Source organism: Harpia harpyja, chromosome 22, assembly GCF_026419915.1.
Source record: "Harpia harpyja isolate bHarHar1 chromosome 22, bHarHar1 primary haplotype, whole genome shotgun sequence".
Classification (NCBI taxonomy): domain Eukaryota; kingdom Metazoa; phylum Chordata; class Aves; order Accipitriformes; family Accipitridae; genus Harpia; species Harpia harpyja.
The window spans coordinates 15928731-15954835 of record NC_068961.1 but is presented as its reverse complement, the minus strand read 5'-3'; the positions used below and the strand labels follow the sequence as shown (position 1 = coordinate 15954835).

At 43.0% G+C, this 26105-nt stretch overlaps 1 protein-coding gene across 1 annotated transcript in view; it reads right to left on the bottom strand.

Annotated features, from left to right (window-relative positions):
- Positions 1-9232: 9232 nt before the first annotated feature.
- The window catches only part of SLC9A4 (solute carrier family 9 member A4), a 38232-nt gene continuing 21359 nt past the window's right edge, over positions 9233-26105 (bottom strand). Inside the window, exons 8-12 of the mRNA XM_052774106.1 lie at positions 24442-24603; positions 18548-18644; positions 16490-16621; positions 15650-15737; positions 9233-11509 (exon numbers count right to left, since the gene is read on the bottom strand). Coding sequence (XP_052630066.1) covers positions 11208-11509; positions 15650-15737; positions 16490-16621; positions 18548-18644; positions 24442-24603 — 781 coding nt within the window. The 3' untranslated portion in view covers positions 9233-11207. The remainder of the gene's footprint in view (positions 11510-15649; positions 15738-16489; positions 16622-18547; positions 18645-24441; positions 24604-26105) is intronic.

Genomic DNA, 26105 nt, shown 5'->3' with positions numbered 1-26105 from the left:
CTGCCTGTAGCTGCTGCCTCTTACAGCTGAGCGTGAAAGGAGCCGGGCGTTATAGGCTGGCGCACACATCTGCAGCCAGATGTGGGGGATTCCAACCCTTCATTTGTCCTGCTGCTGCTGCTAAAATGACGGGCCAAGCTGAGCAAGGTGCCTCCTCCCTCATTGTTCACTGCATGTACCTCTTTTCATGATTTTTTTTCTTACAGCGCTGGGATGGAATATGAGTTTTGGCCATTGCTAGACTTGTGGCTGTGTGCATTGTCCAGGTCTTCTCCAAGTGACAACTCACAAGAGGGGAAAGGAGCCATGGACGAGGGGTTGGACTAGATGACCTCCAGAGGTCCCTTCTCAACCATTCTGTGATGAGAAGGGATTTTACCTATATCAACTTTGCAGTGGTTGCTACTCTGGGAGCTTTTGACGAAGCCTTCTCTCCTGGGATTGAGCCTCAGGTTTGTCCCACCTGCAGCATGCCAAAACAGGATGAGCAGAGATACGCAAATTGCCAAAATCACAATGGTCAAAAGAATGGCAGGTTCGGATGCAGTTTTTGGAAACAGGCATAATTGTTAGGGTTCCGAGCTGGCACTAAGCAGAGAAGTTGGCTTCGAACTCAGAAGGTCACTCAAATTCTGGGTTTGGACTGTCCAGTTTACCCTGAGAAATCATGCCCGAATCCTTCTGTGTGAGGCCAAAACCAGAAAGTATGTAAGTCTCCTCGCTGTAAGAAATCAAGCGATTGACCCAACCAGCAATTACTGCAGGATCCAGATAATCTCCACATGCACGGAGGAGGAGAAGTTTGGGGCTGTTTGAAAGAAAAAATCCTGCCTTGTTGAACTCAGTTGCAAAAAAATCCAAATCCAAATATGATTTCATCCTATATTATATTCTTGCCAGTGTGGAGATTTTTGGTTATAGATAAGGATCAGCCAGGGTTTATTGCAAAGTTTATTTTGTAGTAAGTCTGTAGCAGCAATTAAAGTTCCAAAACAGTTTTCACATACTAGTAATTTAAAGAAAAGTACATCTCTGAAGATGTAATTTTCCATTTTTAATCTCCATCCAAAGATATTCTTTAACTTTGAGCAAATTCCTGTCAAACAGTTATAATTGTATGAAAAAAGATACTTTTCCAGATGTAAAAAAAGATGACTGCTGACTTTTTCCTTTGTCTTCTATAAGATAAGCCAAAAGAGCTGACCTCTGAAGACTGGCACATAAATAACTTGTTCATAAATGCACTGTAAGATTAAACTGGAAAAGAACTAAATCACAAAGCCTGAATGCTGGGTAACAAGAATGCACAGTAGGAAAATGGCAATGAGATATTTTGATAAGATTCCTTTTGAGTCACAGTCTGCTTCCTAAACCATACCTGAGGTAGCAAAGCTAATACATGTGGAACTGGGACTCATCTTTATCACAGATATTAGAGCATGGGTGATTTCAGCCTTCAGTGCAAAAGTTGTAGCTATACACAATATTACAAATGTTCATTTTAGAATTATGCCAAGGAACCTAAAAGAAAATAATTGTCCTATCACAGGGTAAGCTTGGCAGAAAATAATTGTTCTTTATATAGAATGGTTCTATGTGCTATTCAAACATAATTTATTTAATGTATAAACTCTGTCAAAACCAGAGCCTTTTCTTGGGTTATCTTTAGACAAGTGAGTGGGTAACTGGAGTCCTTTAACATGTAGAGGTCTTTGTAGGATGCCAAATATACTGAGGCAAAGAAATCTTTGATCCAACCTACCACCCAGCTGTACTTCCCACCCTGACCACTCTCCACAAAAATTTGTCAGACTCATGCAGAGTGAAAAAAAACAGACCTAATTTCCCAGAAGTCAATAAAGATCTTCGCCAGGATCATTAATTATATATGGAAGATACATCAGTACTTCCTTCATGCCTGACAGCCTGAAGTTCTCAAATAGGTAGCTATAATATTTGGCTTTATTGTGAAATTTGTATAAGATGCCATAACATTTACAGCATCTGTAACATATGCAAACTAGGACTGATTTTAATACTTTACATTTTGTGTATCTTGATGTTCTTAGACTGGCAGAGCAATTACACTTCTACTATCTAGTTAATGATATCGTAGTGCACTGATTATTATTTCATTTTCTGATTTTATCTGTATCAAAATAAGATACTGCTTTGTGTACAGCTTTTCATGCTTTTTACTAAAAACAGAACGAACCTGGGGGTTTTGCCTCCTTACTTGCAGAAATTATTCTCTGCAAAGCCTGAACGAGGATACTAGTGGATACTAGTAAAGTGTCATTACCAATATCCATTTGTCTCTTGTGAGAAGGACGTTTTAGGATCAGAGGGACAGCAGTGGTTCTGGAAAGTATACTAAAAATAAATCTTCTCAGGCTCTGGTGGAGGCATTAACAAATTAAAATATCTGAACTGGGAAAACTCCCAGCTTTGTGATTATGGTCAGACCTGCCATAACACCGGACACAGAAGGAAAAATTACCAATCTGAATTGCTGTGGCTCCTAGAAAGGCCAAACAGTGTGGATACCAACTGGTTACTGCAGTATGAAGCCCTGGCCCTCATTTATGCCTCTGTTTAATACTGAGTGGTCCTTAGAAAAGGCACAAGTCTGAAAAAATTAAGGACATAATAACCCCATTTCCACAAGCTACTTAGCTCTTAATGGAAGTTTTCTTATTGATTTCAATAACTTTAATTGTGCAGGATCAATCCTCAAATGCTTGGCCTTACTGAGACTACTCCCAACCTTGAAGTTAAGCATTAAGGTCCAGATCCTTGTGGGTATTTACGTGTTTAATTATTTTCCTGGATCAGAACTAGCCAATAAAGACATGTTCCAAATTCTTGGTCATAAAGGCATGACAGTTCCTAGATACTTCTCTCCGCCACAGGCAGCCCGCCAACTGGAAAGCTTCTTTGCCTCAAAACTTCAAGAATACCGTGTGTCAGGCTGGCACAGGGAACTGGTCACTAAATTCAGATCACGTAATACGTACAGGCAAGATGTTTTCTTCTGGTGATATAAACTCCTGTAATGCAGTCCAGCACTTCAAAAAAACCACATCTCCCCTAGTGTGTTATGTCTTCTGTCTTCATGCCAATAGTTTTTAATTCCACACTAAAACAGGAACAAATTGTCTAAAAATATTTTTTAAAAGTCAACTATACTGATAAGGATTCTGACTTCAGTGGGTGTGGGGAAATAGTCTTTTTCGTGTGCAACCTGAAAGCCATTGCCTCTTAGCACAGTTTACTTTTGGTCGTATTTAATCCTAGCAGAGGATTTGAACGTATCACCTTTCCTTTTTGGCTCTTTAAATACATTGCTTAATTCCATCAACAGAGGTCACTGCAGCTCTTTTCCTCTTTGGTGATAGCATGCCTTTTCCAGCAGATAAAGCAGAATTAATGCTCCCATCTAGCAGAGTTTGTTTATCCATTAGAGACCGGTACAGGGAAATTTAAATAAAAACAATAATAACAATAATAATAATAAGAAGAAGAAGAAGAAGCAGAAGAAGCATAGAGAGCTCTTTTGAGCTTTGTAACTTAACCTAATTCATGCAAACTTGTTTATAGTGATGTTTTGAGCTTTTTCACTACATCTATCTTTCTTTTCATTACCTAGGAACAAGACCTGTAAATCTGGTCTTGGCACCAGCTGTTATATCTACTCTGCAGTGCTTGGTAAATTGGCATCAGGCATTTCTGTATTAGGGAAAAATAAGACAAAAGCTCCTGAAAGAGCTTCTTCAAATTGCTAGGACTTGATTAACAAATTTTTCAGCAGTTGTCACTTTCATTTGAATCTATGTTTGCATACTTATGAAAATGATGGGAAAAGATTTTTGGATATTTATCATTACGAGGAATTCAAGCCAAAGACTCCATCTGAGCCAGCAGTAATGTGAGCCTTGCAATTTTCTATTGCTAAACCCATTACAGCAGCTTGAGCCAAATGCACTTGCAGACAGAGAGTCCTTTAGAAAGAAACAGAATATAGGAGTTGTACACAGTGAGACACTTAAAAAATGTGTGTTACCTTTTTATGTGTACATCCAGAAATAGCTTAGTTTATTGAGGAGGAAAAGAAGATTCATCTCCAAGCTAAAGCAGTCATAATGCCTGGCTTTGAAAAGATGCTTTTCATTCACAGGTGCCACAATCGCTTGAAGGATCGGGCAGTGGAATTCCACTTCAGACTCAGTAAGCTGCGTTTCGGTGTTCACCATGAAGGTGTCTACTTGTGGGGTAGGTGTCTGAGCTCCCACTGGAGTCAGTGGAGGCTGAACTGTTCATCAGATCACTGCAAGGTAGCCATGCACGTCTGTTCGACTGATTTATGCCCTAAGTGACGTTGGGTGCCTTGTACAACTCCCCACCACCTCCAGCCCCAGGGATGCAGTCCAGCTGCTGGGAAGGTGCCCCAAGGGGCATCCCTGGCCTCTGGATGCTGAGCCAAGGAGCAAGGGGCTCCTGGGCCAAATCCGGCAACTCGGTTGGCTTGAGGCCAACCCTATGTGTATGACTTAGCCCTAAGCAATTTGTCCTAGCTCTGACACCTGTGCTAAACATCTACAGCCTCCCTTCCTCATCGGACCAAAATGGAGAAGGAGAAGCAAATTCCAAGAGTTTCTGTTCCAGGTTCCAAGGAAAAAGTGTATTTGCCACAATATATTCACTTCTTACAAGCCCCTTCAATGTTAACCAAGTTTTTGTAACTATGCAAAACATGAAGAACATACGTAGTTTTTTAAAAGGAACAACGGGGAATCTACTAGGAAAAAATAAGTGAAGAATTACATCTTTTTTACATTACATGTATTCTATGCCTATATCTTAAATATGGCAAAATTTTATGATGTCTTTCAGGACACTGAGTGTTTGTAAACAGCAGGTCCTGATGCCTGGCTTGAAGCAGTGCACAATGTAATTTCTGTGCAGATTGTTCCTTTTTGTGGTGAGAGCTGGATGAACAGTTTCAGCCTGTTCTTTTGTTCCTTTCTGTAGGTTTCAGTCACCCGAAAGCCTAAGGGAAGTAAGGGTTGACTTGGGGTCAAGGGACCAGGGTCTCATGTTCGGTTCCTGGCACTGTTCCTGTGTTACGTGTACGCACGGCTCATTTGCTTTGTGCAGGTTTCTCCACCTTTCACGTGGGGTTTTAACTCTGGCATAATTCCCAGGATGCCCTGCCTCTGAACTGTCTGTGCCTTGTGTTCACACAGCACCTGGAAGACACTGTGCACCACTGCAAGTATTATCAATATTCATAATCATGTAATATTGAAGATGAATATATTTGGGCAGCTGGCTTTCATTTATATATTGTTTTCTCACCCAGTGCATGCTTCTGTGATGGAAACTTTACCCTTAAATAAAGGCATGAATAAAGCCAGGTAGGGGGCTATAGGTTTTATTCCAAGTTATCTTAAAAAAATAAGAGCCCTTTTATTTTGATATTTGTGCATAACTCATTATTTTCATCCTTTACCACTGCTGATAATACAGCAGAGCAAGGAGCAAATGGTGTTAGGCCCAGTACCAACTAATGAGTCTGAATTAGTACCTGAGATACATGCCAGCAAGAAAAGCAGTTTAACTTCAAGCTTCTTTTATGACAATTTTGTATTTAGCAGAATAAGTTACTGATGGGAAAGCACTGAGCAGATGTCTAATGATCTGAGCTGTGTTTGCATGTGTAAAAGAGATGTTGCAGATGACTAATACTTGTGCCCCCAGCTCACTGTGGCTATTCTTGACAAATACTTTTTTTTCCTAGCTTGCCTCCACAAGGACAGTAGAAAAAAAGTCAGGGATGATGTTCAGTTTGGGTGTCTACTCCGGACCAGCCATTCACTCTTGGTGTGCCTGCAATCTACCTTGCCAAAGAAAGAAAACTCTGAAAATCAGAGCTTGGCATTGTTTTCTTTAGGCCGTGTCTCATTTCTTATGACTGAAAGGTAGTAGAAACTCAAATTTTTCCAGGAGGAAGGGTGGACCAGAAATAAACAAGAACTGATATTAACTTTTTAAATTTCACACCTGTGAAACCAAAGCAGGAAAGAAAAAGGAGTTTCACTTGTGATTAACGTTGAGACAGATTCTCAAAAGGAAATATATTAGGCAACTTAGCTCAATAGATTTCCAGTACTCTTAACTGGTTCAGAATATTACTCATGTTACCTTACACCTCTAATTTTAAAGTTCTTAACTACAGTGAGTTTGGCAAAACAATAAACGTAATTGTCCTACCTAAAAAGCAAACAAAATATAAAGATAAGGTAATCTGTTTTTCCACTCCTAATGTTTGTGTTGTATCCATATACGTAGATAGAAAATTAGAAAAAGTACCTATGAAGAAAGCAAGCTTGGAAATATTTGTTCTATTGTCCAGAGTCTCCCACAGGCTTTTAAATAGTAGTTTCCATTCATACATGACAATAAAACATGAGTTTTCAGGGTCTAATGGCTGCAGGAAAAACCTTGGAAGTGTCAGTTCTCAAAACAAACATACCAGGAAGAAAATAAGAATAATTTCACAATTATTTTCATCTGCTGTTATGTAAAAGTCAAGTTTTTCATCCATAACAATTTGATGATTTCCCCTGCAGATATCACTGGCCCTCTTTCTCTACCTCGCTCGTAAAAATGGATTAAGCCATCCTTCTCGTGCTGCAGATGGTCACGGTTACTTCTTCCCTACCAGCCTGCCCAGCCCGAAACCCTGACCTACTTTTCTGACTCTCATATAACCTTCCTTAATTGCTCTACACACATCTGAACTAACTTTTGTCTTTTAAGTTGGCCTACTTTCTTGGCCCACACACAGAGCAGTAAATCAGTCCATCTAGAGCTCCCACCGGGGCATTTGCTCTTTTCCATCTGTTCCAGCTTCTCCTCTCTGGCTTTGACAGCCACACGCCTGCTCCACTCGAGTTTTGAGCCACGCTATGAGATGAATTATCGCCCCTGCTTCTGCACTGCTTCGCCGATGCCCTCCCCTCGTGTGACACACAAACTGCTTCCAGGTCCTTCATAGCACCCTTCCCTGGGCTGCTCGCCGGCGTTATCGCGTAGCAGCGCGTTGGTTCCGCGGGTGCCGTACAGACGGCGGTGGCAGCCCTGACGACGCGGTTGCCGACATTCCCGGTGGGCACCGTTCCCCCTGGAAGAGGCACCACGGCAATGCCTTCTGTCGGAGCCCTCGGTGAACTGGTATTTCTGGAGGTCACAGCGTGGGCACTCCCTGAGCTAGCTGCTGTCGCGTCCTGATTGCCGGCGCTCCCCTGGCTGCTGCATCCTTGATGGTAAGCTCTCTGAGGAAGAGATTCTCCTTTTACTACACGGTCCTACTTGCCTGGGATATTAGTTGAAGAGCAACAGCTGCAGCAAGAACAACACGATCTAACGGTTAATCACACCATGCAATAAATATGAAAGTATTGCCGGTTGCTCACAATGTACTATTGACCTTGATAACTCCCCCGCTTTTTCTGCAATATTCTGTTTGAGCATTGTTGCTTTTACTATTAAAATATTTTCTCATTATGACTGTTCTTATTATTGTCTTATTTTTCTCATTGGTTAGCAGTTCTGTTCAAGGATATCTCCTATTTTCTCTACTGGTGAAGGTACAAGCTATTCGTTATTATTCCTTCCTGAAACTCACCTGTCATGCACTATCCTCCTGCCCCAAGAAAATAGTCTTAATACCCTAAGTTCCTATTTCCTTTCTGGATTTTGAATAATAATTCTTCACCTTCTGGGCATGAGTTTTCTGTGCCAATTCACCTTATATTAGAGTATAATTAACTTCCCCAGTAAATAGCACTGTACCAGTCTAAAAAAAAGGAGATCTTGAATTAACTTACCTTTGCAAATTATCAGCACAAGTTTCCTGGATGTGGCCCAGGTTAAGGAGTTTAAGAATGCCCACACATGAGGACTTAAATCCACCAGCAGTGGATTTAAATTCATGTCCTAAACCACTTCAGTTTTCTTTATGGACCAGGCCTGAGAACCTATAGACACTGAGTAAGTCACTTGTAGCGAAACATTGCTGTAGTCACTGCTACTTAAAACATAAGCAATGTGTTTCTTTAAGGAGAACTTATTTGTCTACAAATATGAAATACTCATGAAAACCAATAAACAGTGTAACTTTATATATTAGAACATATTTTATACAGGCATCTGCAGCATTGCTTCTTGGCTGATGGCCAGCAAAACCATTAACAGCAACTAATGGCACAGAAGGAAATTTTCTTCCAGTCCTATTTTCTAATTGCTAGGAAAGAAAACTAAAAATAGACTTTACAAGTTTGGGGGCCAGACTGCAAAAGCTGGGAGAGCTCTATTAACTTCTAGATGCAATATGGCTTTACACTCTCTGAAGACCTGGTTCACTGATTTCGTCAGAGGAAAGATTAGGAATGAACCAAGAGAGGGAGGTTTGACTCCAGCTATGCACTAGTTTTATTTATATTTTAGAAAGACTTGATTATTTTTCTCTAGTCCTAATATAAACAGTCATTAGAAACTGAATGCTTTGCTCCCTACTTACAATGGGTCATTATATAAATGCTCCATGACTTTTATAATATTTAGTAAAGAATTTGGGAGTCAATACGAAACATACCCTGACCAAATTGCATGGACTCCTCTGATGATGTATGTCTGGTCCCTTTCCATGCCACTCCAGACATCCTATTAACCTTCCTCATCTCACACAGTTTGTATCTGTCCAGTTCTCCCAGACAACCCATTGACTAAATCTTCTTAAAGAGGAAATGCTGAATTTGCAGCTCACAGTAGTTCCTCTGTTTAATCTCTCTCCTGTGCCTCCCTTTGAAGATGAGACGCTATCCCTTCTTCACCCTCCTCTCAGATTTCCACTTTCTCTCCATCGCTTTCCCCAAGGATTGCCTCCAGTTCACAGCACCCACCAGGCAGTTTCGGAGATCCCATCCCCTCCCGACTCTGTGACACAGCAGCAGGTCCCACACCTCCGTCACCCCACTCCATGCACCTATGTCAGCTCTGTGGCCTAAAGACCACCTCACACGGGCGCTGATTTTGCCCTCAATTAAATTTCATATGGCAGCTTGGTAGCTCACAGTGTAATTTAAGACGTGAGTTTGTATTTTTCTTGAAATAATGTTTGCACTGAAATTTATGATATGTCAGTATAACTTGCTACAGGATTGAGATCTGGCACAAGGCTTTTGTTTAAAAACTACATGGAGCACTTCATCTTTTGTGGAGCTGGGTTTATTTGTTGATTTTCAGGTACAGAACTGTATTTCATTGCTTATTCAGTGTCGGTACAAAAGGCAAATCCTACCCTCTTTTAATAATGTGCCACTACTTTCATAAAAGGAAGTTGTATATTTTCTCTGGCACAACGAGGAAATGCAAGCAGAATGTAAGTTTCATAAAGCTCTGTACAATTTCAGTACAGGTGATTCATTATGACCTGCTAAACAGAAAAGCTGCAAAAATGAGAAAAGGGGGAAAAGGGCTTTTATTTTTTCCCTCTGGTGACACTTTTCAAATTTGTAAGTTTAGATGCTACCTGTCCTGAAATGGAAATCCATTTCAAGAAATGTGAAGCCATAACTTACACATAAAAGTTTTTTCCGGACCAGGACATACAAGCGCTTAATAGCAATATAAAAAAGAGAAACATAAAGGTGGCACTGCTATCTCTAATTCTTAGTTCTCTGACTCTTATGGTAGCATTTACAGACCTTGAGTTGGGCAGCTAAGCAAGCTCTGAGTGGAGGATAGAGAGGGAAACTTGAAGAAAACATGACTGAACTTGTGCATTTCTCAGCTGTAGATTTCAGTGCAGCTGTGAGGGTGGCTTTATGGAATTTTGGACTCAAATCACCCTTTTGGATAAAATCATCTCACCCACAGTTTCAAGACACAGATGACAGCGGCAATGCTGCTTCCATTTTGCAGGAGAGAGCTCCACCAGAGGAACTAGGTGTCTGGGATTTTAGACTTTATCCACAATGACTCAAGACTGTTGCTTCTTGCTTCTCTTACCTCAGTAGGAAGGTTGGGAGGTCACGGGCTCCAGTGCATGTCCCCCTGGTTATTTCTGCTTTTTTTTTGCAACTGCTTCTCTGTACAACATATAGGCAGACACCCTACAAAAAACTGGGAGCAAAACACAGAGTCTCTCTTTCCTGCTAGCCAGCAGGCTATGAAGTTAGTCTCCCTTTACCTTTTATCCCAGTTTCTTGCTTCCTATCTGCAGTGCTGGTCCAGCTTCAGTGTGAAGAGTGGTCCACCTAGTTGGGCACCCTCTGGCAAGGTGGGAGTGGGGAATGGAGGTTAGATGCTCTACAGTGAAGCCTCCCACTTGCTGAACCACAGGAATATTGTGTACATTCTTGCCATCCCACATTTGCAAATAAAAGGCATCCTGACAGCACCCCTGCCTGAAGAGTCCTCTGGATTTGTATGTACCAGGATGCCTCCTTTTTTCATCCCAAACAGCTGTAGGTGGGTGATAGGTGCCTACATGTTGAAACTTTTTGAAGTAGCAGGAGTTACGACCATCACAGCAACTGACTTTAGGCACTTTTGCAGAGCCAAAACCTGAGATGCCAAGAGATTCCCAAGTGCTCAAAATGTCCACTAAAAATCCTTTTGACTTAAGTACTTGTTTAGGCATCTTCAGTGACGTTTAGGTGCCCTAATAATGCCTGGTTTTTAACTCTTTCTTGGAATATCTCAGCTATTCTGAGGTCAAAAGCTCTCAGCAAGTTCAAGTTACCAATCTGGGCGCTCATGTGCCAAACACATTCTTCGGTGTTTCTTTTTCTGGATGCAGGCCATAGTACAGAACAGAGGAAGGCAATATCAGCTTCCACCCATATCATTGCGTGTGCCCACCTACTGTCATTTAAACCCATGTCCAAACCTCTATGAAGATCATGTTCCCCTGTTTCCTGCAGTGGTTTGTGGGAAAGAAGTCTTGACATAAACATGTAAGAATTTGAGTCTTCTCCGAGCCACTAAGTACCTTGATACAGCACTTGAAAGTGATATGAGAACAAGTGCGCTGGTCCCAAAAGGAAAATTGTGGTTTGGTACATGTAAGAGCTTTGTTATTTTCTCTGGAGCAGTGCCCAAAGGGCCCTAGAGACGCAAACATTGCTCTTCGCTGCTCCTCATATGTCTAATGGCCTGGCTGGTGCCATTGTTTCTGTCTCTTCTTCTGACTCATACCCCTCTACTTCTCCCACAGTGAATCGAGACTTTGGCATTAGAGCTAGATTGTCTGCTCTGGTGAAACGATGCTGGCTGATTGAATTTCCTCTTCGACCTGACACATGGGATGGGCCCGCTCGTCTATGCAAATGTGCCATCGGAATCAGCTCTTCCCGGCGGTGCTTTGCTTCAGGTGGCCGTAGTCGGGGCTGGGGTCTGAACATCACCGGGAACGGAGCATCAGAGCCACCTCTGTGGTGATCTGAAGGAAAACAGTCAAATAATTCATATTTTGAAGAAAAAAAAAGAGGAACACCATGGAATCAGCAAGGACAGTTAAAGGGTATTCAATACAATGCAGCATTATGGTTTTAAACCCTGGAAGTGAAGCATTTTAAATTACTATAGACTAAGAGGGCAGTCAAGAACTAAAAATAACCCTAAATTTTTATTTTCATCCCAAAGCTGATGTTTAAAAGATTTTATTGATCTTGCCTGTACCCTGAGACCTCAGCGAATAAGCATATTCAGCTATCTTTTAGTCCCTCACAGAGCTGCTCAATACCTTCATAGGGCAAGAGTGCTCCTTTATGTAGATTTCAATTTCCTAAGAATTTCACAAGTGTACCTAGTACCATCGTTGAAAGTCATTGTGACACCTACAGCAGAAGACAAAAAAGTGACAAAGACGACTGTAGTGCCATCGAAAATCCAGTTTACCAGTCACCTGTGATTAATAACTGGGAAGAAAACAGTTTCACCTGAAACCAGGAGTTTGACTCTAGGGCGCTTTGATTACATTGGGTGTGTCAGACCTGCTCCTACCAGCTTTCTTTGCCACAAGTACACAATAAAAATTTGCCTGCAATAGGCCAATAACTGGTTTTCTCATTCTGTTGAGTTTATAGAATATACTTTTTCACTTTTCTTAAAGCCACTTCTAGTCTGTCTATGCACTAGCAAATTAGTTAATTTAAGAAACAGCTCATAACAAGATAGGAGGTTTGGGGAGAGAAACTTGAAGGTCTATGAATAATAAAATTAGACTACATCCTGCTGCAGTTAAAGCACACATGTATTGGGTATAGTCACACAGTCAAAATTTATCAAGTTATTGCAGCTTAATAGCTATTAAATTATTTTAAGCTAATGTTTACTTCACAGTTGGCATGAAGTAAGAATGCGTGCACCAGCACTTACCTCTCCCAAACAGGGGCAGAGGTTTCTTTAACAGCAGAACCTGCTTCTCGTCAGCCATGTGGGCACACCACACCATAAGCAATAAAATAGGATAGGTTTTCTCAGACTCGAAGGGCTTCTACTTAGCCCTTTGGGAGCATCACTGCTACAAAGTGTGAATGATATATACTGTCAAAGAAATCATTCATTTGTATGAGTGACAGGAAGAGCTGATAGGTGGTTTAAGGATTTATTTGTGGTCATTTCTGACCTCTTAGTTATTAAACTTTCTGCATGTTCTATATATAACAGCTAAATCAAGCTTGCTGGAGGATGCTTGTTCCAGAAGGGCTTCCAGGCATAGACAGAAGAGGTAGCATTTATCTCTGTAAATGCATATGGGCACATATGAGGTTGTCATTCTAATTTCCTACAATCTGACTATTTCTTTTCTCAGTTCTCAAGTGCAATTCAACTCATCCTAACAGAGTTTATGAGAGGAGGTTAAGCTGGCTTCCTCCTGCTGCAGACATTTAAAGTGGTGTGAATACTATGCAATGGACCTAAGATGGGGCCAGAAGGTGGACCAATGAGTCTAATTATTTGGATAGATCACAAGGCAGGGCTCAAATTCAGGCCTAGCTATTAGTAAAATGTACTTGCATTCACTGCTTCAGGATTTACCTCTCTCCCCACTGAAATAATATGCCTGTCTGCTATAGCAGGACTTGGTCGCTTGAAAGTGTCTGAAATGCTTTTAGGTCTGAGGCTGCTGTCTAGAACAATTTGAATCTTTTAGAAAGGCACATATCCCCCACCACAATGTCCTGACAAACAGAACAGAAAAGAATCAGCTGTATGAAAAAAAAAAATCCCCTTGAGTAACTTTTATTTTCCCCTCTGAATAGACCCTATGGGTTTCTGTTCTGCTGCCATCAGATGTGAATGCCCAGCCCCAAGCGGACAGTTTGCCTACACAGATCTCTTTTGCTTTCATCTCTTTCACAGTAAAACAGAAAGGGAAGACAAAAAATAATTTTGCACCTGCAGGAAACAAACATTGTTGTCCAAGTTTTTGATACAAAGACAAAAATTAAAAATATGGTTTCAGTCTCTATAGCTAATTTTGCCAGAAATAAGAAGGATTTTTTCTAAGGAACACAAATGTCTTTCAGGTTCACATAAACAAACTCAGAAAGGCGTCAGGGAGACTATGGTGAACATTCAAGTGTCCTAAATTCCATGTTTTCTGTGACACTGTTCTGCTACATGTCCTTAGGCAATTCAGTGTTGCTCCATCCCTAACCTCTGTCTCCTTACTTAGAGTGTAGGTGACGATGGGTCTGCATTTTACGGTGTACATAGATAACTTGAGACTGGTTATCCACATATAACTTTATCCAGTAATACCAGTATTACTGCAGAAGTGTTCATAGAGAGCAAGCTGGGAATAGGGGTGATGAGACCAGCTGCTTGGGGAGAGACTCTGCCAGGACTTTTTGTTAGGTTATGTGATTAAAGACTCATCTCCACCAACACAGAGGAGCCCTGAGGCACAAGGGCAAGCGGAGGAGCTGCCGGTACCCCAGCCAGAGGAAAGAGCCTGAGCCCCTGCCCTGATCCATCACGGGGCTGATCATGCCCACGGGCAGGGTGGGACCCACCACGATGCGCCAACCAAGAGGCTCTCCCCAGAGCACCTCACAGAGTGAGGTGTGGAGGGGTATGGGGCTCATTACTGGGATGCCAGGGGAGGGCATTTGGGGACCATACAGGATTTACGATGTGATGTTTAGGGCAGGAACCAAAGACAGGGAAAAGAAGGGATCAGGGTAGTTTGGAGAGCAACAAGTGCAGGAAAATAGAGGAAAAAGGGGATAAAAAGGGCCAGCCAGTACATGTGTCTGGTAATGCCCTACACCTGATCAGCACAGTCTGTCCTGTTTTCTCATTTAACTCCACTTCTGTGTTCCTTGGTCAGCAGCTCCCCATTCTGCGTGGCCTGAGTGCCAGCAGCTGGAGGGATGCATGCATGTTGTGTGGGTGCACACGTCAGTGCAAAATTCACTAGCAATCACCAAGCCAGGGTAGCCGTCAAGTAGGATAAGAGGCTTGGGAACCAACTGTTGGAGCAACCATGAGTCTGGGACAGAGACTGGGGAGAGCAGAAGGTCTGTGAGCTCACTACTGGAGGGGGCAGGAGGTCCAGACCAGTGACTGAAGAGACTGTGGGGTCTGTGGTTGGCTACTGGTGAGGCCATCATCTGGACCCGGTACCAAAGAGACATGTTTGCATGTGTGTGTCCCTGTGTGTGAGGCACTGGGAGACCAGGGCATCCAGGAGCCTGCTACAAGGAATACTGGCTGTCCCAGGCCAGCTCCTGGAGGGATCTGCAGTGCATGGGGTGGGGAGGAAGAGCATCTCTGTATGTGTGTGGACGTGTGTGTACGTGTGTGTGTGCATGTGTGTAGGTCTGAGTACCAGCAGCTGCCGTGGGGCTGTGTCCTCAGGGGCTTCATGCCCAAGTGCCACCAAATGGGCAGATGGAAGGGCCAGGGCCAGCTACCGGGCACAATGTGTATCTAAGGCCAGCTACTGGGGGATTCAGATAGCCTGTATGTATATATAATTTTCCACTAACAGGCTATCGTCCTGATCAGCCAGAGAGGGGGCCAGGATGAGGCCATTGGTGCTGTTTGCACTTGCGTGAGCGCTGTGCCCCGTCTGCGCTCCTCTGTGTGTACATGTACATTGAATTACGGTGGGGGGGGTGCCCGTTGGGAATACCTGCTCAGCCTTGCTACTGGTGGGACCTGGGGGCATGGAGCTGCAGCAGCCTCGCCTCGACTGGGCTACGGGTCCAGCAGCTCCTATCAAGTTTGCATGCAATTGTGTCTGTGGGGCAGCAGGGAACAGATAATTTGCTTTCAGGGGTTTACACGGGTGCCCTCACGGCCAAGCCAAACTGCAGGGATCACAGGAATATTTGTGCAAGAGGGAAAAAGAGAAAACTAGGCGGTGCTGGAACAAGACAGAAACTACTGCAGTAATGACCATACAAACAACATATAGATAAAAAAGATAGGAGAGCAGGGTGTAGCTCATTTAAAGAGGCCAGGGACTTCCATGGGAGTATACATTTAGTACTGTTAAATACACTGAGCAACTGGCCAAGTTTCTTTCACTGCTGGAGTAGGATATAGAGTAAAGCACTTCCATTACCTGTAAAAGTAACACGCCTGGTTTTTCGTCTAGTGGGTTGGCTGGGGCCCTGAGGCAAAGAGAGGTAGCGTACTTCCGCGGTCCTAGCCTGTGTATGAGACAGAAATGTGTTCAGTGCCTGTGACTGCCTCCACAATTTGCATTTATTTGGTGGGATGGTAAAGTGGGATGGTTATAGGCTTTTTCTGTTGTGCCTCTGTACCTCTGCAGCCAAATTAGAGCTGTGAATAAGATCAATGCTTGGCTTGGATGGCTGAACTCAACGTCAGCTCCAGTGAAGATGTCTGTGTCTGATATAATAGCCCTATGGGTTTTTTTTATAGTCAGCAGAGAGAAATATATTCTTCTAAGATTCAGCTTTCCTATTTCAGGTGACAACTTTAAAAAAACTACTATACAAAGCAAGAACTTATTTCTCTTCCTTAACTGTGATTATCTCTGCTGTAAATGTCTATGCTATCCAATGTCTACATTTGATCAGACAAACCTTACTCTTACTTATCGAGAGCCCAAACTGTCAGTGCCAGGTGTCAAGGGCTTTGCATCAGGCCTATTGTGATTATACTATGTTTTGCACAAGCCAAAACAATGCAAGTTATGTTATTTTACTACTTACAGCCATAGTAGCTGATTTCTGACCAATGTATATAGGTAGGACATAAAAACGTTGCTGTCCACATGCTAACTGAAGCACTTTCTTCATAGGTGCTGCATGAGGACACTGGGGAAAGTATCCATTTTAATTATTGCAAAAAAGCATATAAAAGTGGGTGTCTCTTTCCTTATTTACAGAGAAACAGAGGCATTTTTTACATGAATAATAGTTTACATAATAGGTACCGGTCTACCCCAAGGTAAGCTGTTTCCCTTCCTGCAACTCTGCCTCAGGCTGTGCTGCCGACGGATGAGGATTTCTTGGGCTTGTTTCTCATTTGTGTTGGTAGGCAGGTTGTGTCTGCTGTATGTTGGTGCCTGAAACAGAAAATGCACCCAGGTGATTTCCTTTGCCCTTGCAATGTTAATAACCTTGCGCGGTCTGGTCAATCAGGGAGCTAAGGGGACACCTGCCCCAGCTCAGCCACCGACTCATCACAGACCTCTTTGGTATCACGTGGAAAAATGCAGCCTCGCACTAACCTTGCTGCTGCAGAGCAAGACGGAAGGAAGCACAAACACAGCTGTAAGTCTCGGACCTCAAGGGCTGCCTTTTGATGCCATTTTTGATAGATTCTTGCCTGCTCAAAGTGCAGCATAAAAATATACCTACCTACACGAGGCTGTTAACATCTCTGGGCTTGTCCTCCCTTTGTCATCCCTCTTCTCATCACACAATTGGGAGATACTAATCTGAGGCAGGTCTCGAGAGAGAGATAGCTGGTTAACCCACCTCTGAGCCTTAATACTAGTATTACTGAGCCAGGAGCAAGTTGCAGATGTGCCCGGGAGCAAAAGACTATGTTAAGATGAATACAGCTCCAGAATGAGATGCAGAGCTGAGTTTCCTTTCCATACTTGGACAAACTACACCTAAATATTACCTTAAAACTGAGCATCTTTTAGGACAAGCTTTTAAATTTATCATCGCATACATCTAGTCAAATGAGGGAAATAATTATCTGCCTTAAAGAGAAAAATTCACTTAAGTTTATAAGCCCCCTGAAAAAGCAGAATCTGATCTCAGTCTTGCTTGCAAGGGTCCTGGTAAAGTTGGTCTGGTGAGCCAGAGCATTACCAGGCTTTCAGAGTTGAAAGTGAAGTATTAGAAGTGCCATTATTTTACTTCCGATCTTTCATTTCCAAAAGCACACAGTTCTCAACACCACATAGGAAGTGGCTGGTACAAATAGTCATTGCTGTAATTGATTTTGAAGAGAGAGAGTTCATTTCAGTTATCTAAGAGACAGACATATATGCAAATTGTTCCTGGTAAGATAAGAAATTAATATCATAAGGATAATTGGCCATGGCAAATCAAACAATATTAGGAATGAATATCATATTAATAATGACACATTTAAATGAGCAGAGCCTAGCATTTTCTAGTAAAAGTGTGTTGCACGAGTTAGCCCCATTCATCTGTGTGATTTCAAGGTTACTGTAATATACCCTCTACCACTCATTGCTGTAGGAGAGCACTCGGTTGTATATTCTGGGCCCAAGACTGAATTAATTAGGTATTATACACTGGGCTGCATCAGAATCAGGACAAATTTCTGCAAAACAAATCCCTGCTGAGGTACTATCACCCCCGTTTTATGGGGAAAAAAATTCCCAAATGCGTGAAGTGAAGCTCCAGAGGAGGTAGAATTTTCATTTTTTTTCCTTTCTCCTCCCGTGGCGAGGGTAACCTGTGCTCCCACACGGACCGAGGATCCTCCAGCCTGACTCTCAGCGGGCTTTGGGCTACGCAACGGTCATGGCCGCTGGGCCGCCCACCCCCCCAGCGGAGTTGCCCTGCTGCCGCCGGCCCCGCCGCCCCCCGCCAAGCCTTACAGCCCTCCCCGGGTGCCAGGTAGCCATCTGGCCCTCCCGCTGGCCCAACGCCGGCCACCCAGCCGGCCAGCCTCCCTCCACGGCAGAGGTCGTGCGTGGCCCCAGGGAGAGGCCCTGGGCCCTCCGCTCTCCGGGGGACACCTGGGTTGCTGAGTCGCAGGTGGGCTGTGGAGAGGGAAGCCGGACCGCTACAGCTGGGTCCCGGGTTCTCCTGGGTGAAAAGCCGACAGAAATAAACACGCTTTCCTCTTTTTCCACCCAGGAGCCAGGGCTCCTTCCCCTCCTGCAGGCGCCGGGCCCACGTCTCCCACCAGCGTGACCGTCGTGGTGCTACCGCCCGCCGTGGCTGCGCAAACGAGAGCTTTCAGTCTGCAACCACCGCGCCATAGCAGGTCGCTCACGCACCCTTTGTCGCACGTGGTATAGGTTATGTGCCAGGACATCTCTCATGGACTCCACCTCTGCGGGGGAGAGCCTGTGCACACGCCGATCTCTACCGCTCCTGTAAATAAAAGAGAAGTTTAAATATGATATTCATGAGTTGATTAAATGCTATTCCCATGAAACGATGCGTGGTCAATTCTTAGTGCTAGAACAGAAGGCTATGAAGAGCCTCGCAGTGACCAGTGACACCATACAGCCGGCAGCAGAAACTCTCCTTTTCTTTCTCAAAGCTTCCTAAGAAAGTTCGTGTTTAAGGATTAGATTGGGCAACAACCAGCTGTACGTTCAGCAAGGCACTGCAAGTTTCTTCCTCTGTCTGAATACATTCTTCAGCATGGTCTAGCACTCTGGGCCTTGCAGTCCTACTGGTTTTAACTCCTTCGAGATCGTGCAGTAAAGCCTTAAGAACTAAAGCACGCGCCGGTCAAGGGGTCCAAGAGACCTTCCCTGCGGTGAGCAGAACATATAGGGTTTCCTTGCTACTGAGCCTGTTTCTCCATTTAAAATGAAAGAACTACCTAAAAGATAGTCATCTTTGTATTTTTAACAAACTGCGACAAGAAGCCCACAGTCACCGGTAGCTGCCTGGCTTTTTCACCAGCAAAACAATGGAGGAGGGCTGCTGTGAAATGCTACCTGCTTTTGCTAAATCGGTCAATCTGTGTGAGAGTTAGCGTTCGGCTGAATTCCCAAGAAAAGAAAGGGAAATAGATAGTGATCATCCAGGATGAATCAGTCTGAGTTCATCTTGTTGTTTCTGGTTTTTTCCTTTCTCCATTTTGCTTTCTTGCCTCTTTTAAAAAAAAAAAAGTAATCGCAAATCTTTGTTCTCAGCTAGGAGATGTCCTTGAAACGTTATTTGTAAATTGTGCAGTTAAAGAATGGATTATGATCAATGTACAGTATTGTCAAAGCTTTGTGTGCATTTATTTTGTACTCCCTCTAAAATAAATCAAAATTTTTTTAATGACAAAGGAAGGTGGATTCAAGCTAAACTGAGATTATGGTGTAAACATAGGAAAAAGGTTGGAATTTGCAATTACAGCTCCTTTAAGAAGATTACCACTGTTCTGTGCTATAATCTAACGTGAACATCTTGAAAACTTGTAGGACCATCATGAGCTGCCTGGATTCTACATTTTACTGCCTCTTACCATCAAGTAGACAGTGAGCACTGGTGGCCTGGCCCTGTACAAAGTCCCTGGAACATAAGAATTTATTCCTGATATATTTCAAGGTTTTGGAATGTGTTTTCATTCTGCATCAGACCAAAACTAAGATCTGCCAAATTTTTCATGAAGTAAAAAGAAAGAGAGAATTTGACAATAGGTTAAGGTGTAGTGTTAGAGGTAGGGCTGGGGTAACCAGTAGGTTAAGGATCTTACTGAGACATGAAAGAAAGACCCATGAGTCTACCACTCAGCTATTGGCAAGCCACAGTGACAGAAAAGGAATCCCTTTCTGGATTTGACCAGAATTCTTATCCCGGCCCTGATAAATCCTTCCCAACAAATATTGAATTGACATTTATCAATTCTCAACAACAGCAACGATAACAAAGCTAGGTATTTACGAGCAGGGAAAAAAGACCATCACCACCACCCAGCTCCAGGCCAGCTGGGTGAGTTGGTTGGGTGGTTGGGTTTTCACTTGCTTTCAGCTCTCAGGGATAACACCGAGAGAATCCAGGGATGCCACCAAGTTTCCAGGCTTAGATGTAATGCACCTTTGTTCCATACTGGGTCTGGCATGTTGAAGGTTGTGGGACAGCCCATGTATGCTACTTTCCACAGCAAAGAAACCCGACTCTTTGCTGGCAGCAGCCCCTGGGGGTCTCTGACAGAGAGACCCTAGGTACACCTGGGAAAGCAAACACGAGCACAGCCCCTGGGGACTAATGGCAATCTAGCCTGTCAGTGAGTAGTGCTCTGTAAAATGCAGGTTTGGTTCATTTGGGTAATGCAAATTGAACTGACATAGTTGATGCAAGCAGCTTTGACATCATAGGGAATAACTGTCTCTCGGGTCCTCACTTTACTGAGTGTCTCCACAGGGTCTTTGTACCTTACGGTTGGGAATAAACAGGGGAAAGCAGCTAAACAGAGGAAAGCAAAACTCCACTGGGAAGACATCAGGTCATCTCTTTACTTTTCCAGTTGCATATCTGGCCCCCTTTACATGCCAGCACAGAAGTGGCCCGTCCTGAGTCATTTAAAGGCTTATCGTTTTGCTCTTAAAGTGACTTAAATAGAATAAATAAAATTCCCTGAGTTTTAGCTGAGCTGGGATAGCAAGAGAACAAACAGCATGAAGTCTGTATTGTTCAGGAGCACAAATAAAAAACATTTATTCTTTTTGTGGGATTAGGTATTAACCTACCCAACCGATAACAATGCACAGGTATGGTAATAAGGAACAGATTGCTTTTACACTTTGCAATATACAATACCTTAAAAAAGAACTTTCAAAAAAACCTGGACAAGCTTGGTATGTTACCAAAACCGTAAAGCAATCCTTACTGAAGCTATTTCTTTGTTCTTACTGAATCTTCCAGCATGTTACAACAAAGCACAGCACAGGAGATATATTTGTGAAGAAAATGCTGAAATGATAATAAGTCATGAAAACTGTCTCTCTGTAATGAGTACCATGACAGTATCTCTTTCTTCTTTAGATATGGAGATAGTTGATACATGGAGGAAATAAAATGCCTTCCACAAACCTTGTAAGATGATTTTTTTATATTATATCTAAAACTCTGAACTTTGTGAACTCTCCACCAATCTTCACTAGTCCTGTGAAGGAGGTAACGTTCATCAGGCACAGCTCTTGCACAACTGCACCACCACAAATGACAACACAGCACTTGATTCTGATCTGTACTGTATTGATACATTCTAAGATTTACCAAAGTCAGTATTGCAGTAATATGAAGCCAACATTAAGTAAGCTCCGCATCAAACCAGCTCTCTCTAATGGGCATATTTCCTCCAAAAATAGCCAAACCAACACAGTTTTCATAATATCTGCTTGGCTCTGCTTTTGCCATTTCTATCCTTATTTCTAAGGCTTATATTCTCCAAAACATCCTAACAAAATGCTCTATTTTCACTCAGATGTGGATACTTTGTGACACAGTCCGTGGGCAAATTTCTCCAGTCCACACTGGAAATATTTACTGCATCTTGGACACCCACTCCACCTGCAGGAATCACACCAGCATGAATGTAATTTCTGAGAATGATGCTAATTCACAGCAATGGAGATCTGCTTTGATTGTTATAAAGTATTTCCCCGCGTGTGCCTAAAGGCTGCAGAACTGATCAGAAATGCTAGTGAGAGTTTTCTCACTACCCTGGCACTGCAAATATTACTTTACATGCCACGCATTGGAATTCAATTTCAAATCTCCGCTTGCTCATGGCCAGATTTTTGTATCCTCACTGAAGACAAGGGCTTTAGGTACAAGCTATCTCAATGATAACAATCAAACAATTTACAAATACATTTAGAAACCTTTTAGTCTTAAGCAGGTTCACTTAATTGCTGAGGAGAATGCAGATATAAGAACTGCTGCATTGGCTCAAACCAAAGAGCCAACAGCTAGCTCACTATCCAGTCTCCTCCCGTGCTTAACAGCAGACACCTATCAATGAACAGAGCTGGGAAAACATATTTTCCTAAAATACTCTCACAGCCTCCAAGAATCAGAATGTTTCTGAGCCACAGGCTGCACTCTGTTTTTGAAGTTGACACTTCATTTTTAAAAAGGCTCTCTCAGTATGAGAACCCGTGCATCAGAGGTTGATGCACAGTAAAATTCAATTACAGCCAGAGTAGAGCTGGCAAAAATTAGTCCATCATATCAGCCGTTTATTATAGAACATTTTTCAATCTAAATTCTCAGCTCAGGAGAGAATTTCTGAACTACGCTGAAGCAATTTGTCTTATATTCTCTTTCCCTCAAGAAAAGAAGAGGAATGTGGTTTGATTGCCATAGATTGTCTACCAACCTTGCCCATTTTGTCTTGGCTCAGAACAGTTAAGGGAATACAGCAGACAGAAAGGAGCCTGACAGACACGGAATCTTTTTTAATATCATCCGTTCAGCAAAGAATGATTTAAAAAGAAAAGGGTTAGTTCTTACGCTGCATGCTGACATCAGTTTCAAGAAAGCAGATGAATCTTGACATGATTAAGCCAAAGTTTCAAGAAAGATTTTAATTTAATGTCCTGTTGGTATTTGGAATTTCTGGTATGGGTTGAGATGATCATTCAAAAATGAAAATATGCTGTGCCCTGCCAGAGGCTGCTGCAAAATGGAGAGGGGTTGAGGGATGCAGCAGCAGAGAGCAGGCAGTAGCAGCAACAGTGGCCAGCGGGAGCCCAGAAAAGAGTTTGTGGGGACAAGTGCTGTTAGCAATACCCACATCTGGACAGTGGGTTGCAAGGTGAGAATAAATACATGCACAGGAGTTAAAGTATGCAGGCGTAAAGATTTCTACAGACTTCTCTCCTAGAGGGTAGTTCCCTCAGTGATGGCTCTGGAGATCCCACCAGTTTTCTCCCCCGGGTCTGTCTGATGCCAAGTTGTGTTACTGTTTCATAGAAATATAGAATCACAGAATGGTCTGGGTTGGAAGGGACCTTTAAGGGTGATCTAGTCCAACCCCCTGCAATGACCAGGGTCATCTTCAACTCCATCAGGTTGCTCAGAGCCCCGTCCAACCCGACCTTGAGTGTTTCCAGGGCTGGGTCATCTGCCACCTCTCTGGGCAATCTGTGCCAGGGTTTCAGTACCCTTATTGTAAAAAATTTCTTCCTTATATCTACTCTGAATCTACCCTCTTTTATTTTAAAACCATTTGCCTCTGTCTTATAGCAACAGGGCCTATTAAAAAGTCTGTCCCCATCCTTCTTATTAGCCCCCTTTAAGTACTGAAAGGCTGCTATAAGTAGTCCCCAGAGCCTTCTCCAGGCTGAACAACCCCAACTTTCTCATACTTTCGTCATAGGAGAGGTGTTCCAGCCCTCTGATCATTTTTGTGGCCCTCCTCTGGACCTGCTCCAACAGGTCCATGTCTCTCCTGTGCTGAGGACCCCAGATCTGGACGCAGAACTGCAGGTGAGGTCTCACCAGAGCAGAGCAGAGGGGCAGAATCCCCTCCCTCGACCTGCTGCCCACAATTCCTTTGATGCAGCTCAGGTTATGCTTGGCTTTCTGGGCTGCAAGTGCACATTGCCGGCTCATGTCCAGCTTTTCATCCACCAGTACCCCCAAGTTGTTCTCCACAGGGCTGCTCTCAATGTTAATTGGACAAATTTGGCACAAAGTGCCAAAATGTAGCAAGACGGTTTGAGGGATTGCAAACTGAAATAGCAAAAATTGCAAATGCTGCAAGGAAATCTGCTCTCAGCAAAAATTTATGATTTGGATAATGGAGTCGGGATCTGTGCTCTAAACTCTCCTGCAGGTCTCTCGGCACCTAGCAGTGGTGAGCAAAACCCACTGGCCAGCTAAGCGATGAGTACAGCCACCTTGAACCACTGCTGTGATTTAAAGCAGCCAGAGTGGCTTCTGCACCTGACTCATGATTCCTCTTCAGAACTGCCCATCATTGAAGAGGGACAGAGAAAATGTCCTTGTTTTTAATTTTCACTCTGTGAACAAAGACCCAAAGTGCAAATATGATGAGCACCAAATTGCCAGCACAAACCAGCAACTTCTCTTTTCATAACTGTCTGGTTTTTAATTACATTTCTATTGAAGTCATAAAATCCCTTGGGTATTTCCTCATTTTTGTCCCTGTCCTTCCTGTCCCTGCTCTGCAAAGGGTTGGGAGGTCAGTACTCACTGTAAAGAAGCTGTGGATGAATTTGAAATTTTCATGGCACTCTCAGCCATCTCGATGGCCAGTTTTATCTCCATCTTTTTGTACAATGACACAATGCTGGATTTGGGTTTGTGTCCCCGAATTAAGATTTTCTTCAAATACTTATTGTCAAACTTCTTAAATCTGGAAAAGAGATATTAAAATCAAAGTGTAAAAAAGAGAAATGTGTTTTTATCTCTGTGGTACAAGCTGATCTTCATTCAAATGCACACATATATAATTCAGGGGTGGAAACTGAATGCAAATTGGAGGCACCTGTGGACTCCTGAAGGCCTAGTGAGAGGAGACCTTTAGGGGGACATTTGGCATGGTCTACTGGTCCACAGAGATTGCAAAGCCCACCAGACAAAAGAAAGAAACAAGCTGCAATCAGAGAAAAAAAGAGGGCTGGGCGCGTGTTTACATATAACACCGCCACATTTGTCAGAAAAGAATATGGCCAGTCTCCACGCTTTTGTACAAATGTTGTATTCTCGTAGGGCATAACAGCAGCAGCTGCTCTTACAGTAATCCTGGCCTATTCAGCCAGCCTCCAATGGGGCTCTAAACGGCCCAGCAGTTACAGTAGTTTGGGCCCATTATGCTGCTAATAATTCTGAATCCTGATAATTAGAGCAGAGAAAATACATTTCTTTGTATTCTGAATAACAGTGAAATTGAATGGACCAGAAAATACTATGTGCTCGCATGCTGCAGATTGTAAAATATTGCTAATGTGTGGCATAATTTGAATGTGAATGGGTGTGTGCGTTTTGGAACAGGTATGTGCTTTCAGGCAGACATTTAGCAGAACAACAGCAGATCTTCTTATATGTTTCTTTCAAAGGAACGGTTTACCACAGCAAGGTAATGTGCTTCACAATGCTAGGAAAGGCACTGCAGAGTTTGTTCATTTTTTCTTAACAAAGGCTAGTTTTTATATTTTAATAGCACAGATAGGTACACTGATGCTTCCACTGGGATTAGAGCTCTTCATGTTTTTCTGTGTAACAGAAAGCCTCCTGGAGTGTCATCTCTTAGGTAATTAATTCTGATATACATATGCTAAACGTCTTTAAAGTCGCGAAGATAAGTCTAGGGAATACCTTTTAATACAATCTTCTTACATTAAATGTTTTCACATACAGTGTGTTGTTTGAATCTGCCTGTGAACTGAAACACTACATTTATACTAGTTTGGACAAAATTCTCTTTTCATACCTGTTGGGTAGATGTGAGATAAGGGGAATTAACATTTTCTCACTGATATGTGGAAATGCAGCTATTTCAATGGAATTACTGCTCCAAGAGGGATTTGTTTAGCTTATTGACTGCCCAGGCAGTGGTGTGGTCCCCATGGATGTCCTAAAGCTAGCTCTGTACTGTGAGAGCCAAGAGGACAGTTTAGCTTCTTGGTCCAGGTATGTGCCCTAGACACATCGTTACTCCCTGTTGGGACAAGAAGTGGGTGCAAACCAGCTGCCTTCTTCCAACTCTTAATTCCTGATTTCCATAGGGAGAAACCTGGTCATGAAAGGTGTTGCCACGTGCCCCAGCAGACTCCCAGCTGGATTACTGGGTTGCGATGCTGAGAGGTGAGACAAAGGAATCCAGCACAGAAGTCTAGGCATAGCCTAACGGATAAC